Source organism: Delphinapterus leucas, chromosome 4, assembly GCF_059928025.1.
Source record: "Delphinapterus leucas isolate spDelLeu-1000000601 "Yukka" chromosome 4, BTC_Dleu_Yukka2, whole genome shotgun sequence".
Classification (NCBI taxonomy): Eukaryota; Metazoa; Chordata; class Mammalia; order Artiodactyla; family Monodontidae; genus Delphinapterus; species Delphinapterus leucas.
The window spans coordinates 106,975,035-106,990,214 of record NC_143132.1 but is presented as its reverse complement, the minus strand read 5'-3'; the positions used below and the strand labels follow the sequence as shown (position 1 = coordinate 106,990,214).

At 42.3% G+C, this 15,180-nt stretch overlaps 1 protein-coding gene across 1 annotated transcript in view; it reads right to left on the bottom strand.

Moving 5' to 3' along the window:
• Positions 1-15,180, bottom strand: part of VEPH1 (ventricular zone expressed PH domain containing 1) — a 209,797-nt gene that overhangs the window by 171,914 nt on the left and 22,703 nt on the right. Inside the window, exons 2-3 of the mRNA XM_022573628.2 lie at positions 11,548-11,763; positions 1,947-2,121 (exon numbers count right to left, since the gene is read on the bottom strand). Coding sequence (XP_022429336.1) covers positions 1,947-2,121; positions 11,548-11,763 — 391 coding nt within the window. The remainder of the gene's footprint in view (positions 1-1,946; positions 2,122-11,547; positions 11,764-15,180) is intronic.

Below are 15,180 nucleotides of genomic sequence, written 5' to 3'. Positions count from 1 at the left end.
AGCAGGAAACTTACTACTCAGAGACACAAAGGTCCCTTCCGTTTTGCAACTCAAAGTTTGATAAGCTTATGTGAGTGACTGCAGACTTTTACAGACACATCAGTCCTAAAAATCTGACCCTGAAATATTTAGTCCCAACCTTTTATAGGTTAAATTTTCATTTATTTTATGATGATTTTCATAGTGCCAGATCAAATAAACGAAATCATTTATTTTAAATACTAGCAGTTAATTCAGAAAGCGTATTTTGCGTTTCAAAAGATTTCTTTGTCATTGAAAGCGCATTTCAAAAAAACAAAACAAAACAAATACATGAGTTAAGTTCTTGGCAGGTGCAAAGAGACAATTCCATTTTTTCCCCTCATAAATCAGTTACTTGCAAGTCTAACTATCATGGATTTAAAATGTGTGGCGTGTGTGTTTGTAATTTCTATAAAATCTGTACCAAATATGTAGTCAAGGTGGTGAAAGAAGCATAATTGCTTTCCTGGACTTCTAGCAAATTTAGATCATGCATAAAGAGAAATTAGCAGTTCAGTCCTGTAGCCAAACCCCACTGTCATGGTTGGGGTTCAGACAAACTGGGCATCTGGCAGACCACTGGGGTGGCTGGTCAGATGTCCAGGGTTGGGGGCGGGTACTAAGAGCTCTTCTTGGGAATGTCTGGTATGGTGAACAAAATCCTGGTCCTTGGTGGGCTGTAGGAATTTTGAGAACTGGTGGACTAATTGGTTACTAGCCTGACTCTTGGGTGGATAGTTGAGCCCAGGGAAGAAAGAGAGAGTTTCAGATAAAATGGAACAACATATTCTACTGTGAACTCAGTACCATACTTTGACACTGGGAGCCAAGCAACCTTGCTCTGGCTGTCTACCAAAGTCTAACACGAAGGGGAAAGACAGGTTCTCTTCCCCATCCTACCACAGTGGACTGAGGACTGGTGGCTTCTGAAACTTCAGGGGTAACAGCACAAAGAGACAGAGGCTGCCATCCCGGGCAGGACAGTGTGGGGCAAGTCCATTCCTGGGGCCTCCATGGTAGCAGTCCACAGAGTTTCCTGGGCTCAGGGTGGTAGAGATGGGCATCACCACACTATGCTGTGGCAAGAAGAGAATACTGGGGCTTTCAGAAATACTTGGTCTGGGAGCACTTTCCAGAGGGCTGATGCTCCATTTGAGTATGTGGGCCTGTGGCAGTCAAATGTGGGCCAAGATACTCATGGACCTCAGACATTTATATTAATGAGGGCTGGGGATATTTGGGTACCTATCAAATAATACCATATATTGCTCTTTGATCCCAAACCAAAAACAAACAAACAAAAAAAAGGTTTCTGATAGATCTAAAACCAAAGGAAAACAATACAAGAAAAGAGAATATTCTGACTGCACTAACTTGATCTCTTTCATACAAATATGAAAACATTAACAGAGATGTCCTCATTTGATACTTTATGGTAGTATTTAACACAATTATAAATCAGTCCCAAATCGTGTTCACATTTAAGAGGTCTTTACACATTCTCTGGTGTATTTTATCTAGCATTTTGTGCTTTTGGAAAACAAAGGATGAAGAGCTTTTCCATCTGCCACCGACAGCAGTGGGACACATTCCACTTAGTACAGACAGGTTCTGCACAGTTGGTAGTTGGACAAGATTACCAGAAGCACGGAAAACACAGTTCTCCAAATGAGACATGAAGAGCTGAAAGGAAGCGTGCGACTCATCTAATGAGTCCAAAGAATTCATCTGCCTGGTGAAGAGACCCTGACTCAGCCAGCTCAAGTAACCTTATCCATGTTCCCCAGCCACCTAGTGGCAAAGCAGAGAATCTAACGTACCTCTCAATACTCAAAGTCTTACTTTCCACAAACCATAACTGCTTCATGAAAATACTTTAAAATGATTGTTAAAACACGTCCCCAAGCTCAGCCGTTGCACCATACCTTGGAGTATGCTCTTTACTATAACCTCTGTGTGATCGGCCAGGAGGTCTGCCTTGGTAATTGCAGCCAGGGACAGGTAGTTGGACATATTCCTGCACAGTTCCTTGTTGCCTCTGTGGAGGAATTTCACTGCAATGGGGATGGCTAATGCCATCACAGGGGGCCGGTTGTAATTCTGAGGAAATATAAGAAATCAACAAATAATAAGTGGTTCATTCTTTATTCATTTATTCATTCATCCGAAAAATATTTATTGAGCTAAGCTCTCAGAGTGCAGCTGTGAAAACACAGGGCCCACCTTATTTTCCTTGTATTTGGGAACTCTGGGAACTCTTGTTCTTGTTAGGGAGACTTCGAGGCAAACTGGCGTTTAATAGCATAGGCTAATGAGGGCCATGATAAGGAATGTGCAGGGGGATAAGGGAGCAAAAAAGGAGCGCTTAATCCAGTCTGAAGGGGGTGTCAAGGAAGACTTCCTGGAGGAGGTGATGTCTTCCCTGAGACCTGGTGGATGAAGAGGAAATGGCTGGGAGATAGCTAGGAAAGGAGTGGACAAAAGGAAAAGCGTGTGTGAAAGCAGAAAGGTGAGAGAACTTGTGCATCTGAGGAACTGTAAATAGTTCAGTATGGATGATGTGGGGTACACATGGGAAAACTGGGGTAGGAGATGAGAGAGGGGACTGGAGAGGTAAACAGGCTTAATTATGAAAGGTCTGCCACCATGCTAAGGAGTTTGGAATTGATCTTTAGGGTGATCAGGAGTCACTGATGAGAGGAATAACTTAGATTTATACTTGAGAAAAAAAACCCTACGGAATGTTGAATCAGTTGCTTCCTGACTGTATGTTAAAAACTAAAGTTTCGACTGAGATTCGGAAGGAAAAAGATGAATGAACGTAAGGCTAAAAACTAAAGGAATTCTGGATCCTGAAATAATTCTCTTTTTGATGTACTTTGTGACTGAACATCAATATCCTTACATACACAATAGTGCCATCAGCATTCAATTACCTAATTAGGGGATACTATTTGGAAAATACAAATTGTTTTCTTACAAATGAATGATATGTCTTCCCTACCATTAACCATTCTAACCATCAACCCCACCCCTTAGGCTAACTATAAAGCAAAAGTTGCACAGTGCACAATTTGTTCAACTTTACATTACTACATTAGAAATAAAAAGTGGTTGTTTTTCTCTGACTGTTCATGTGAAAAATGCTTCTATCTTTCTACCCATAGATTATCCCCTCTAATACCTCCCACAATTCTAGGTTTACGGCAGGTCTTCAATAAACATTTGTCAAGTTGAATAACTAATGAAGAAAATACAAATCTATAGTGATAGTTATGATTGGGAACCCAATGTGGTGGGAAGAAGGAAGGGCAGGTGATGGGGTTGGGAAAGGGCCTGCTCGCTCCCACCTTCTTGCTTGGGTCACCAACTGCCAGCAATGGCTTCCAGTGCCATCCATTTTCAGGGCTAGTTGATTGGGCAGGTGAGTTGTTACACACTCCTTAGCAAATAGGACTTCCACGGCCACCTCCCAGGTACTTCTAATGAAGGCACTTACACCCTTAGCTTCATGGGCCATCAAATGACTCAGACGTTGACCAACCAGAGAATCACATTTCCAAATGATAAGTTCAGGGATGGGCAAGTTACCCAATTATAATGGAGGAGCCATTCAAGGGCTCTGTGAAAGAGACTCTCTCTCTTCTGTCGTATTCAAAATGCTGAGAATGGAAGATCAAGAGTAGCTGTCATTTTGTGACCTCAGTAGGAGAGAATCTGTATGAGATTCAAGGCAACATGGATCTATCTGAGACAAGTTAAGAGAAACCTGGTGGCATCATTTGAGCCCCATGTATTAGGCTGTGCCTGAGGCCAGTTCTATCCCTAAATTTTTCTAAGTGAGCCAATTAAGTCTCTTATGCTTAGACTTTTTTTCTTCCCAGTCCCTAGAAACAAAAATAGACCTGATAAATCCATAATCCATTCCTGTAGTTCCACCCATTTTTCAGATTCAAGGATCAGTCTGACTCCTGAGCAGAGAAAATAGGTATTCAACAACCTAAGTTGATGTCTCACCATGAAGTCAGCCATGATGAAAGCTCTGACCCTATTCCTTGGTGACAAATCATGTGTTTATGTATCAGTTCCACTCAGTAAGTCTCTGTCTTATCCTTCTTAGAGTTCCTAACACCATCTAACTATCAGAACCAGGGCCTGCAGCCAGACTTCTCTCAGATCAGGCTTTATCTAGAGTGTCTCCCCTCCTGGTAATTTAACTGTGCCTGATTAGACTGGGCCATTATTGGAGTGATGAGCTGTCAGGCATCCCTGGGAGGCTGGCTGCTCCCCACCCTTCAGCGTTAGAAGTCTGCCTGTGTACTTGGCCAGGCCTTACAGAACTGTTTGCATCCACTGAGGGAAACTCACACCGAGGGATTTCCAAAAGGCTGGTGCATGATCAGGTATGCCAATTTACTCTCTCACAGTGACAGTCTTTTCAGGTCACACCCTTTCACACCATTAGGAAATCAGGAGCCAGATTACTAACCAGAATGTTCACTCATGGGCACAAGAGCAGATCAGAGCAAAGGAATATCTTGAGGGCTATTTCATCTAGGCCATGGTGAAACCTAACGGTCCTGCCCTACAGCCAATCCCCATGTCTGGTGATTGGAACTTTCCTCTCCATCAGATTAAGTCTCTACCCACCCTTCACCCCCCCCCAGACAGTGCTGAGGAAATGTGTCAAAATAATGACCCCATACTGAGCATCCTCTTTTTGTTGACATGCACTTCAGACATGTGGTGTTTAGGAAGCCCGAATGATTTGTCGATTTTCTCTGTTATAATCTTATTCTATGCCCGCTCCCTTAAGGTTACATTTAAGTTATACCCCAATTTGAACAGAGTATTTCCCAAACGCTTCCGTCTCATCTATCAATTTTCTTGGGTTGCCCCAATCTCTCCATAGTGTGTAGATTTTTGCTAGTTTACCTTTTACATGACATATCTTTGTCCCTGTCATGGCTGCCAAAGCTGTAGTTTTGAGAGTGGAACACAATCACACAATTCTTCTTAGAGCTTTCCAACAAAGAATATCATGCCCCAGTTACTTTATCTTTTCTGTCTTTAGCCAAAACAACTTGCAGCTAGAGAAGTATACGCCTTCCATTGGAGGAAAATGTCTCTAAGCATATTTACCTGTAACTTTTTGAGAAACCACGATGGTGGCATTGGAAGTACAACTCAAGTGTTTCCTACCAATTGTGAACACTGACAGGCATAGTAAAAGATCAGTGAAAATCATATTAACAGCAACTAATGTTTTTAAACCTTGGGAATGAGCTAACGTTTGCCAGCAACAATGAAAGAACAGGCTGTCTTAACCAATTTGGTCATATTTTTTTTACAATTCTAGATGTCTTAGGGAAAAATAGTGGGCAGCTATTGAAGTCTCTGAAGTGTGGTTCCAAGTGAAAATTATTTAAAAAATTTTTAATGTATAATATCATTATTAAAAAACAAAACAAAACAAAACTTTAACACACTCAATTTTTCTGTTTTCCTCCCACATATGTCATCTGGAAATCTCTCAAATGAGAAGAGAAGTGAAACATTAAGCAAAGAGCAAATAGTTCATATAAACACCAAGGAATTGCCACCAAAGGCTCTCAATCTCTAAACAGCATCTAGACGGTTCCTAGTGTTTCAAGAGACCATGGGCACTAGTGAGAGCAACAGGATATGAGTGAGGGGTTGGTAGGCCAAGGTGAGGCTGGGCAAACATGGGTCCTATGGACCTCCTTCCAATGGCTGAGCTTTGCTCTCAGGTGAAGCAAAAGGATTTGCTAATGCAGTAGATCTCAGGCCCCTGAAATTATTTTATCCCTATGATTATTTGGATCCTAGGAATGCTAATGGTATACATGCAGACAAAGCCCCTGTGATTGCTCGTACAAATAAACCACTTTAACAGCAACTGTTAATGCCAGAGCTTATGCTACATCTTGCCCCTCCATGCAGATGTGAGCATGATGGCATGTGTATCTTCTTACGCACAATTCAATACTCAGCACTCAGGGAACAATTCAGTGAAGTACAAGGTAGCAATAAAGACTTGCTCATGGGGACAGTTATATCCAGCAGTAGAAACAAAACAAGAGGGCTTTGTTCTACAGATGCCAAGAATTCTATTTCTTGACTAGATTAGCACCAATTTGAGCTGCTGGTGGAGATTTTCCTTTGGAAAATGCACTTTGGGAAGGTTTCCCAGTGTTTTATAATTGAAAAGAATAAAGCTAAGTAAAAGAGATAGATATCTGAGGTGATAGCAACTAAAAAGCTCTTTGGTCTCAGGCCTTGAATTCAACTAAGAGCCGTAAAAGAGTAATCTCAAGAAATATTAAATGCCATATATTAAAATGGTTATTTTATTGTTTTTCATCCCCATCATGGATCAGATAATCAAATTTTGGATTTATATATAAAATGTTTGGTTCTTAGCAGCATGGCTATATATAAAATCTAAATGGCATCCACTTAAGTTTTCCCAGTGTATTTTCTGACAGGCAATAAGGGAATGGGTCTCAGGAACCTGGGGGGTAGGGGGGTGTCCCAATCTCCTCCCATTTCATGCCCCTGTCTTATGTAGCATTAAGTGAGGAAATGGTACTGGGGCCCACTCTGGGGTGAAGCACGGCTAGTACAAAAGCCAGAGGGCAGTCAGGTCTCCTGAGCTACTCATGTGTTCATTTGTCCATTGATTAATTCATTCAGGAAATATTATCTTGAGCACCTACTATGTGCCATTCACTGTTCTAGGTGATGGGACCATATCAGTGAATAAAACTAAGCTTCTATTTTGGCTAGGGGGAGACAGGCAATGAACGATGGCTAAAATAAATAATTAAATGACAAAGTGTTGCTGCTATTTTAGAGTTTCCTGCAGGTGATGATAATGAGGACAATACCAACCAGAGCTAATCCTCATACTGCACTTCCTGTGTCTTAAATATTTTATGTCTATTTTTTAATGTCTATCCATCTAATCCTCACAACAAACTCATGAGGCAGCTACTCTTACCTTCATTTTATAGATGAGGAAATTAGGGCACAGAAAGATGAAATGCCCAAGATCACCCTGCCAGTAAATGGTAGAGCTGGGATTGCCTATTGAATAAACTTCTAGATGAACATGACCAGTCCTGCCTCTGAGAGCTGAAAAGGAAATGCTCTCAACATTGCCTAAGGCATTTTGCATGCCAGCCAGGGACAGATTTTGAATCTTCATGCAGCATTAACTGGGGAAGAGGAAATAAGAAAACTGAAGCGTGGAATCAAGGTGAATGGATAGTGGGGGTTCCTTCTATAAAGAAGGAAAAACAGATACTTTTGGATTTTCCCACAGTGAATTTGGTGGCTATTTCATTCTTCCCTCCTCCCTGCTTTGGCTATCTCCCTCTTCAAATGATCATCAACAGTGTGAGAAGATGTGGAGGAAGAGATAAAAGCCAGAGCTTACTTGGCATTAGCTCTGCTAAGCGATTTGGTTGGTTGGGGAAGAGGCTGAAACCACTGTAACTTGTACTGAGGAGAAAACCAAGCATTGGCTCTCAACATCATGATGGTTGGTCTGTCAGTTCTCTAGAATTTCATTCTAGCCCATCAGTTATGTCAGTAATTACAACCCCCTTGAGGTGCATGTGTATTTTCTTCAACCCTCTTCAGGTTTGGATTTATCCTAGAATGTAATATGCTTTGTGGAGGGGGAGAGGGGTATCTACTCTTTCAGGATTTTTCTACAGGCAAACAAAGAAGCATTGGCCAACTCCATATAGAACCCTGGTCAGAGGAAGCTGTTGTTTGAAATAGGTACTTCCAGATAGTGGCTGGATCACAAATGGAGATTGCTTTTATAATAAAATTGTTCTTCGTGAGCAGCAAGTATTGTTATGCCCATTTTACAGAGGCTTGGAGAGACGAAATAATTTGCCAATCTCTCACTGATACGAGACCAAGAGTATCTGATTCTAAGGCCCTCAAGCTCTAAAGCCTTTTGCTCTTCTACCTCTCAGCATCTCCTAAGGGAGTCAGAATTTCAGACTAGGAGGTGATCTGAGAGCTCACCTGATTCATCCTTCATTTTACAGATGTCTAAGGACACAGGGTGGGATGGCAGGATAGTATCACCCACCACAAAAGAAACCAGAACTCACAAGTGCATGCCTCATACATGTACAGATTCTGCACTGAGGAAGGTATAGAAGGTGAATTCTGAAAATTTTACAACTATTTTGAGGTAAATGTTGCAAGTTCATACAGTTAGGACCAAGAAAAGAAAGCAGTATAACCACTCATTATTAAAAGTAGAATAGGGGGCTTCCCTGGTGGTGCAGTGGTTGGGGGTCCGCCTGCTGATGCGGGGGATGCGGGTTCGTGCCCCGGTCCGGGAGGATCCCGCGTGCCGCGGAGCGGCTGGGCCCATGGGCCGTGGCCGCTGGGCCTGCGCGTCCGGAGCCTGTGCTCCATGGCAGGAGAGGCCGCGGCAGTAAGAAGCCCGCGTACCGCAAAAAAAAAAAAAAAAAAAAAGATATAAAAGTAGAATAGGAATGGTCATCTGAAGTAGGTTTGAGTGTAGGTTGAAAAAGGAAATTTAGGAAAAAAAAAAAGGTTTTTTCTTGTGTGTGTGTGAACATATTTAGCTTCAAATGACAGCAAAGTGGCCAGAAAAAAAAATGTTTAAGAATACGGGCAGAAGAACTGGTGGGCCCTTGCTTGATCAGGTTGTGTGAGGCTGGGATTGCTTATCTTGGGCGGTAAGGTGGGCGGAGAGGGAATCTTTGTGTGTGTGTAGCTAAAAATGTTAAGTGGTTGACTTTAAAGTTGACCTATTGTTTTATTTTCCTGAAAAAACAAAACAGAATATGAGTCATCTGGATTTCTACATGTTTCCCACAAGAACCTATTTTACAAGTAGGACAAAATCTTCTTTTCAATATTTACCGCAGGCCAAAATGTTCCCCTTAAAATCTGATTGAAAGCTAAATGCCAAAGCTGCAACCACAGGCTTGCCTTTGGTTCGTGGGAAATGACTTTCTGGGACCACACCCCTAGGGGTAGCCTGGACAAATTGCTGCACTTTGCTCTGAAAAAGGCAAGTTTACATTTAGGGCTTTCCATCTTCCATTATTACACCTTCTGCCTGCTCAGAGGGCACACAATGGACGCCCTGTGACCACACTGGCCCTACAGGCTAGAATCTCCCACTCCTGTGACTCACTTGTCCCTCTCAACCAAGACGCCTAACCCTTAGCCCTTTTCTCTGTCCTTTCCCAAAATGTCAGTGCTTGTCCTCAGGGCCCTGCTCTCAACAATCTTACAAACTCATTCTCCTTGATCAGCAGTGAGTTTCACGTTTTTATTTGCTCCCCACCATCCCCTTTTTAAAGTAGGAGACATAATGCCTTAGCCAGAATGAAACACCCCTTTATGTTAGACTTTGGGGCATTTTGGAAGGTCAGCCTGCTTAGTTCTCTGATCTGGGTCTCATTTCACAAATTTGGACTTTTGTACAATCTGTTTTGTCTACTTGGAATGTTCTCTCACTCCACTTTTCCTACCTGGTAAAATTCCCAATAATTGCTCATAACCCTTTCAAATTCGATCTCCATCCAGAAAGCCTTCCAGACTCTCTAGAACTGTACCAACACAGGAGCCGAGTGAACCTACTAAGCCCCTGAATTGTGACCAGTGCAAAGTAAGATATGCTAACACACACAATGGATTTATGAGACTTAGTATACAAAACAAGTAAAACATCTCATTAATTTTTATACTTATTACATGTTGAAATAATAACGTTTTGGATATATTGGGTTAAGGAAAATATAATATCAAATCAATTTCGTCTGTTTTCACCTCTTTTTAATATGGCTATTAGAAAATTTTAAATTCCATATGTGGCTAATGTTTGTAGCTTGCATTGTATTTCTGTTGGACAGTGCTGCTGGAATCTAGACCAGTGGTTTTGAAATCACAGGGGGAGCTGGAGAATCGGGCTGATTTATGAGTTTCTGTCTGAATGTCTGTGGAGTAGCACTTTGGAGTGAAATAATCTAGGTTTCTGATGTATTTCAATAACATAGTCAAGAATAATCAACAAACTAGTGGTTGCCAGTGGAGGGGAGGAGGGGCGACATAGGGGTAGGGGAGTGGGATGTATAAACTATTGAGTGAAAGATAGGCTCAAGGATGTATTGTACAACACCGGGAATATAGCCAATATTTTGTAATAACTATAAATGGAGTGTAACCTTTAAAAATTGTATAAAAAATAAATAAAATTTAAAAATTAATAAATACTCAAGATAAAAATAGAAGAATAATCAATGAAGAAAAGGTGTGTTAGGTCTTTGTTGTTATATCCAAAAGCATTAATCTTCCATTAATTTCGCTGAAATTCCCATTTCCTCCCCTCCCATCTCTAACCCTGGGGACAAAGGAAAAACAGTATGATAGTGTGTGGAGACTCTTGTTCAGTTGACCAGTCCCGGAACTGAGCAGACAAAATGCAATATGCTTCAGTTAAACACAGACAACTGTGAGAAAAAACAGAAGAAAGGAAGCTAATATTAGCTGCTACACACAGTGCTAAACACTTTAACATAGCTGGAATTTCCTGACCTATGCTCGATAGAACACTAGTTCTGAGGGATGCTCATAAACGCTGTGTTGGGGTGAGATGGGGAAGGAAGTTACATGGTCAGATCAGACTGCAAAATGCTGTTCTAAACAATTAACCAGCTTTCTTTATTGCAGGACTTTTCAGAGCTTTTAATGTGCTATGAAACATTGTGACAGCTCAAAAGGGAAAAACTGAATTCAGTGTTTCCCAACTTATTTGACCACAGAATTCTTTTTAAAGAAACAACTATCAACATTACTGGTTGGTAAAATTTGTCACAATGTCACTTCATCTGCATTTTGTAGGGAGGAAACCGTGGCTTAGAAGTTATGTGACTTGTCCAACATTTAAATTTTACATAATTAGTTCATGGCTAAGCCAAAATTCCAAATTCACGTTTATGCCACAGGAAAGAACTTAAACATGGTCAGAACAGGCAAATATTATTATAATGGAAAATTCACAGTACATACAGAAATGCACTTAAAAATGACTTAGCCACTTCTCTCCACATATTCCAAGTTCACTGCCCCTCAACTCAGACTCCACCCCCTCTTTGGTCTCCTTTTCTGAATTTTCCAATGTTCCTCATTTGGATCTGGACACACAGTGCTTTACTGTTAGCTTTTTATATGTACACGTCTTATCTCTCCAAATAGATCAGAGCTTGCTGTGGTGTTACTTTGAATTCCCCTCAGTGTGTCTTGCATACAGTAGGGGCTCAGTACAACCTTCTCGGTTTATTAATTACCAGCCTGCTCAGCTTAGCTACTGATGGTTGGTGGTGTCTTTTTACAGTATCTGAATGCTACAGAAACATTGGCTCTCGGTTCAGAGACACCACGTGTTCACCTAAGCTGCCAAGCCGGTCTCAAATAGCATGATGCTGAACACTGACGTACCTGTAAAATGCAACTCATGATATCAGACGCGATTTTTGCGTGGGGAGTATCTTCATCTTTCCCGGACGGTCTCAGGTTGTGCTCCAGGCAGGAGTCCCAGAGCCCCACAAGGGCCTTTGCGTGCTTTTCAATCGACTCTGTTTCTCTGATGGCTGTTGTGATTCGTGTGATACAGATTTCAACCACTGCTTGGTCATTGTTATTGGTTTGGTAATCCTGTTTGAAAGAAAACCTTCATGTTAAATAATACTCTGGAAAGTTATCCTTTGAAGGACCTTCAAAATATGAACTCAGTCACTTAACAAATGGGTGTGCCACACTGCGGCTAAAGGATGAGGTTGTAAAGCCCAATGCAATACCTTCTTCTTTGGAGATGGGTACTTTGTGGACTAGGCAGATTTGCAAACGTGCTAAAATGGAGCAGGTTTGTACTATCACAGATACACAGACAGGGAGCAGAGAGAGTCCAAAAGAGCTTAATTATTCACTTGCACGTGGGTTCAAATTTCAGGCTATTTCAGTTTCTAAGTTCATTAGAGGTCAGGGTTTATTCTTTGCTCTGACATTTCAGCAACTTTTGTGAAATGTTTCAAATTACTCTCCAATTTCCCCTCAGGAGTGTTCTCTCTCTTTCTGCACATAACAGAACTTATCATTTCATCTCTTCCTTTTCAATTCAAATAACTACCAAGTCCATTGTAGCTCTCCCCAACCAAATTTCCCTCCATTCCCCTATTTTAATTCTTCCTCAAATACCTAATGATCTTTATGGAGAGGTAATATGACCATTCAAAAAATCTAAATGTGAAAAATAGGTCCATCACTTTAACTTGGAAAATTGGCCTGTGAACTCTGTGTGGTGGATTGGCAAAACTGAACACAAAACAGAGCAGGGAAGAGCTTAGATTCTTGCACCATCATGTGCCATTAGAGCCAGGAAGTGGTGGGGCTTTCCTGTCCAACTGCAGGCTCTAGCTTGATCTTTTTTCTACTCTTACAACTAACGTTGCAATAAATATCTTATGCGTGAAGCCCTCTCCATGCTGTAGATTATGTATAGTCCAGATTCACCAGAAGTGGAAATTTCTGAGACAAAACTCAGGAACATTTTAAGGCTCATGATACATACTGCCAAACTATTTTCCAGAAAGGTCTTACTGATTTATACTCCCATCAGTTGGGTTAAAGCGAGCTCTGCCCATTGTACCTTTGCAAGAACAGAGTATTTTTAATTTTTGCTAATTTGATCGGTGAAAAACAGTATCTCATTGCTGTTTTCCTTGGAATTTCTTGATCAGAAGTAAGGTTGAATATTTTCACACGTTTTATTTGTCATTTGTATTTCCTCCTTTGGGAATTGCCCACTGTATCTTATGTCTATTTTTCCTTAAATGACTTCATTTTTTTTTTTTTTTGGTCCTTCTTTGGTGAAATAATATCTTTTTCTATTAAGGATATTATGTCAACCTTTGGCATATTGGTTGTGAGTATGTCCCCATGTTACATTATTTTTAGTTGTTTTGCTGCTCTTATTGACATGCTAAGGTTTTAGATAGCCAAATCTATCAGTCTTTGGGGACTTTATTGTTTCTCCTTTTTTTAATTGGAAATTAAAGTTAGTTAAATTATTTAGTTTTTTGAAAAGATAATACATGGACATGGTACAAAAATACAAAAGACACAAAGAACAGATTTACACTGAAAAGTTAGTCTCCCTTTCACCTCAGTTCCCTTCCCTGGGGAAACCATGCTCACCAATTTCTCACGTATTTGACAGATGTACTCTTTGCTCATACAAATCTCCACCTACATGCACTCCTTCCTTCCTTCCTTCCTCCCTCCCTCCCTCCCTTTCTTTGTGATTCCTTTAATAGCTTTTTATTAACTTCATGTTTTCTTTATTCAAAGGTTTAATAAAAATTTACCTGGAGACTTCCCTGGTGGTCCAGTGGCCAGGACTCCACACTCCCAATGCAGGGAGCCCAGGTTTGATCCCTGGTCAGGGAACTAGATCTGACATGCCACAACTAAGAGTTCACATGCTGCAACTAAAAGATCCCGCACGTAGTAACGAAAATCCTGCATGCCACAACTAAGATCCGGCACAGCCAAATAAATAAATAAATATTTTTAAAAAATTTACCTGTACTTTTTCTACATTAAAAAAAAACAACTCAACAACATTTAATGTTTAGTATTTTAGAAATTAATATTTTAACCATTCACTTAGCTCTTGAGTCTACCTGGCATTTATGGAAGTAAGTAAAGATGTTCATTTTCTACGAATTAGCTCATCTAATTTTCCCATCATTATTCACTGAATAATGCATTTCCTAGTTATTGTTTTATGTGTATATCAGGTTCTAATTCAGGGCTGTCTCTTCTGTTTACTTGTTCAATTTTTTTTTTTTTTGTCTCTCGTAAGTATTTGTCATAGGTTTGCTCCATTAAAGCCACAGCAGTGCTACCTACACACAAACCTTGCCACACAGTCCCCATTGGTGGGTTCCAGTCCGCGGTCTCCTGGAGCTGAGGCCTGGCCGTGCCACCAGAGGCCTCAGGATCAGCCAGTCTTGCCTGGTTCTCTGCTCATGCCAGCAGCTCCCCACCCCTACCGGGGGTGCCCCCGCCAGGTAGTTGGAAGGCCGGTGGGAGGAATGCAGGCCGACTTCTGGCCTCTCCCCGCCGGAGCGGAGCCCTGGGGGGCTGGAGCCGGCTCTCCCGGCCCCTCTGTGGCTGCCTTGCTCCTGGGCTGCACTGGAGGCTCCTGCCTGGGCCGGGAAAGCAAGGGCAGGCCACCCCACCTTCCCGGCAGAAGGTGCTGAGAGTCCAGCCCGGTGCCGAAGCCACCACTCTGCCTCCCTTCTGGGAACAAGCGCCCTTCTGCCCCAGCTGCCAGGAAGCCACTTTAGGGAAAGATGGTCTACTTTCTGGGCCTTAGAGTTCGTTTCCTGCCTCTGGTTGTGCCCCGCGTAAATGCAGCACCTGCCACTCCTCAGGCCTTGCTGAAGAGTCCCGGGTGCCGTGTGCTGGTGGCCCTGAGGCGAGGGGAGTTCACCTGTAGCCACCTGCAAGCTAGCAGCCGGCGGTGCAAGATGCGCCTCAGCTGGCCTCAGAGTTTGGGCTCGGGAACCACCTGTGAACCCTGCTCTGCGTCCGCCTCCTGTAATGGCCGTTCCACTCTCCCAGGCGTAATGTGAATCAATGAAGTTGTACTCCGAGGGCCCCCAAAAGCAAATTTCACAACACTGTGTGGCCGTTTCCAGGACTAGAAAGAATTCAGTGGTGCTCTTGGGGCCGTTGTGGCCGAGGCCCAAGAGGCAGAGGTCACGTGTGCTGTACGTCACCTCACACACTTACCTGATGACCACAGGTGAGGGGAGGCCTTCCACATTCCAGCTGAACTGAAGGAAAATGAGGACACAGGTCGAGGCCAGGATGGCTGCCCACGTGCCTGTCCCTCTGCTCCCCACATGCCTCATCCCTGCCCTCCAGGGACCAGAAAGGTCATTGTAGGGCCCTCACTACTTGCCAAGCATAGCAGCCTCAGGAGGTCAGTAATCGTCATTCTCGTGTTTTTCCGATGAGACAGGCCTGGTGGTGAGTGGGGAGCTGAGCCAGAGAGCAGGGCTT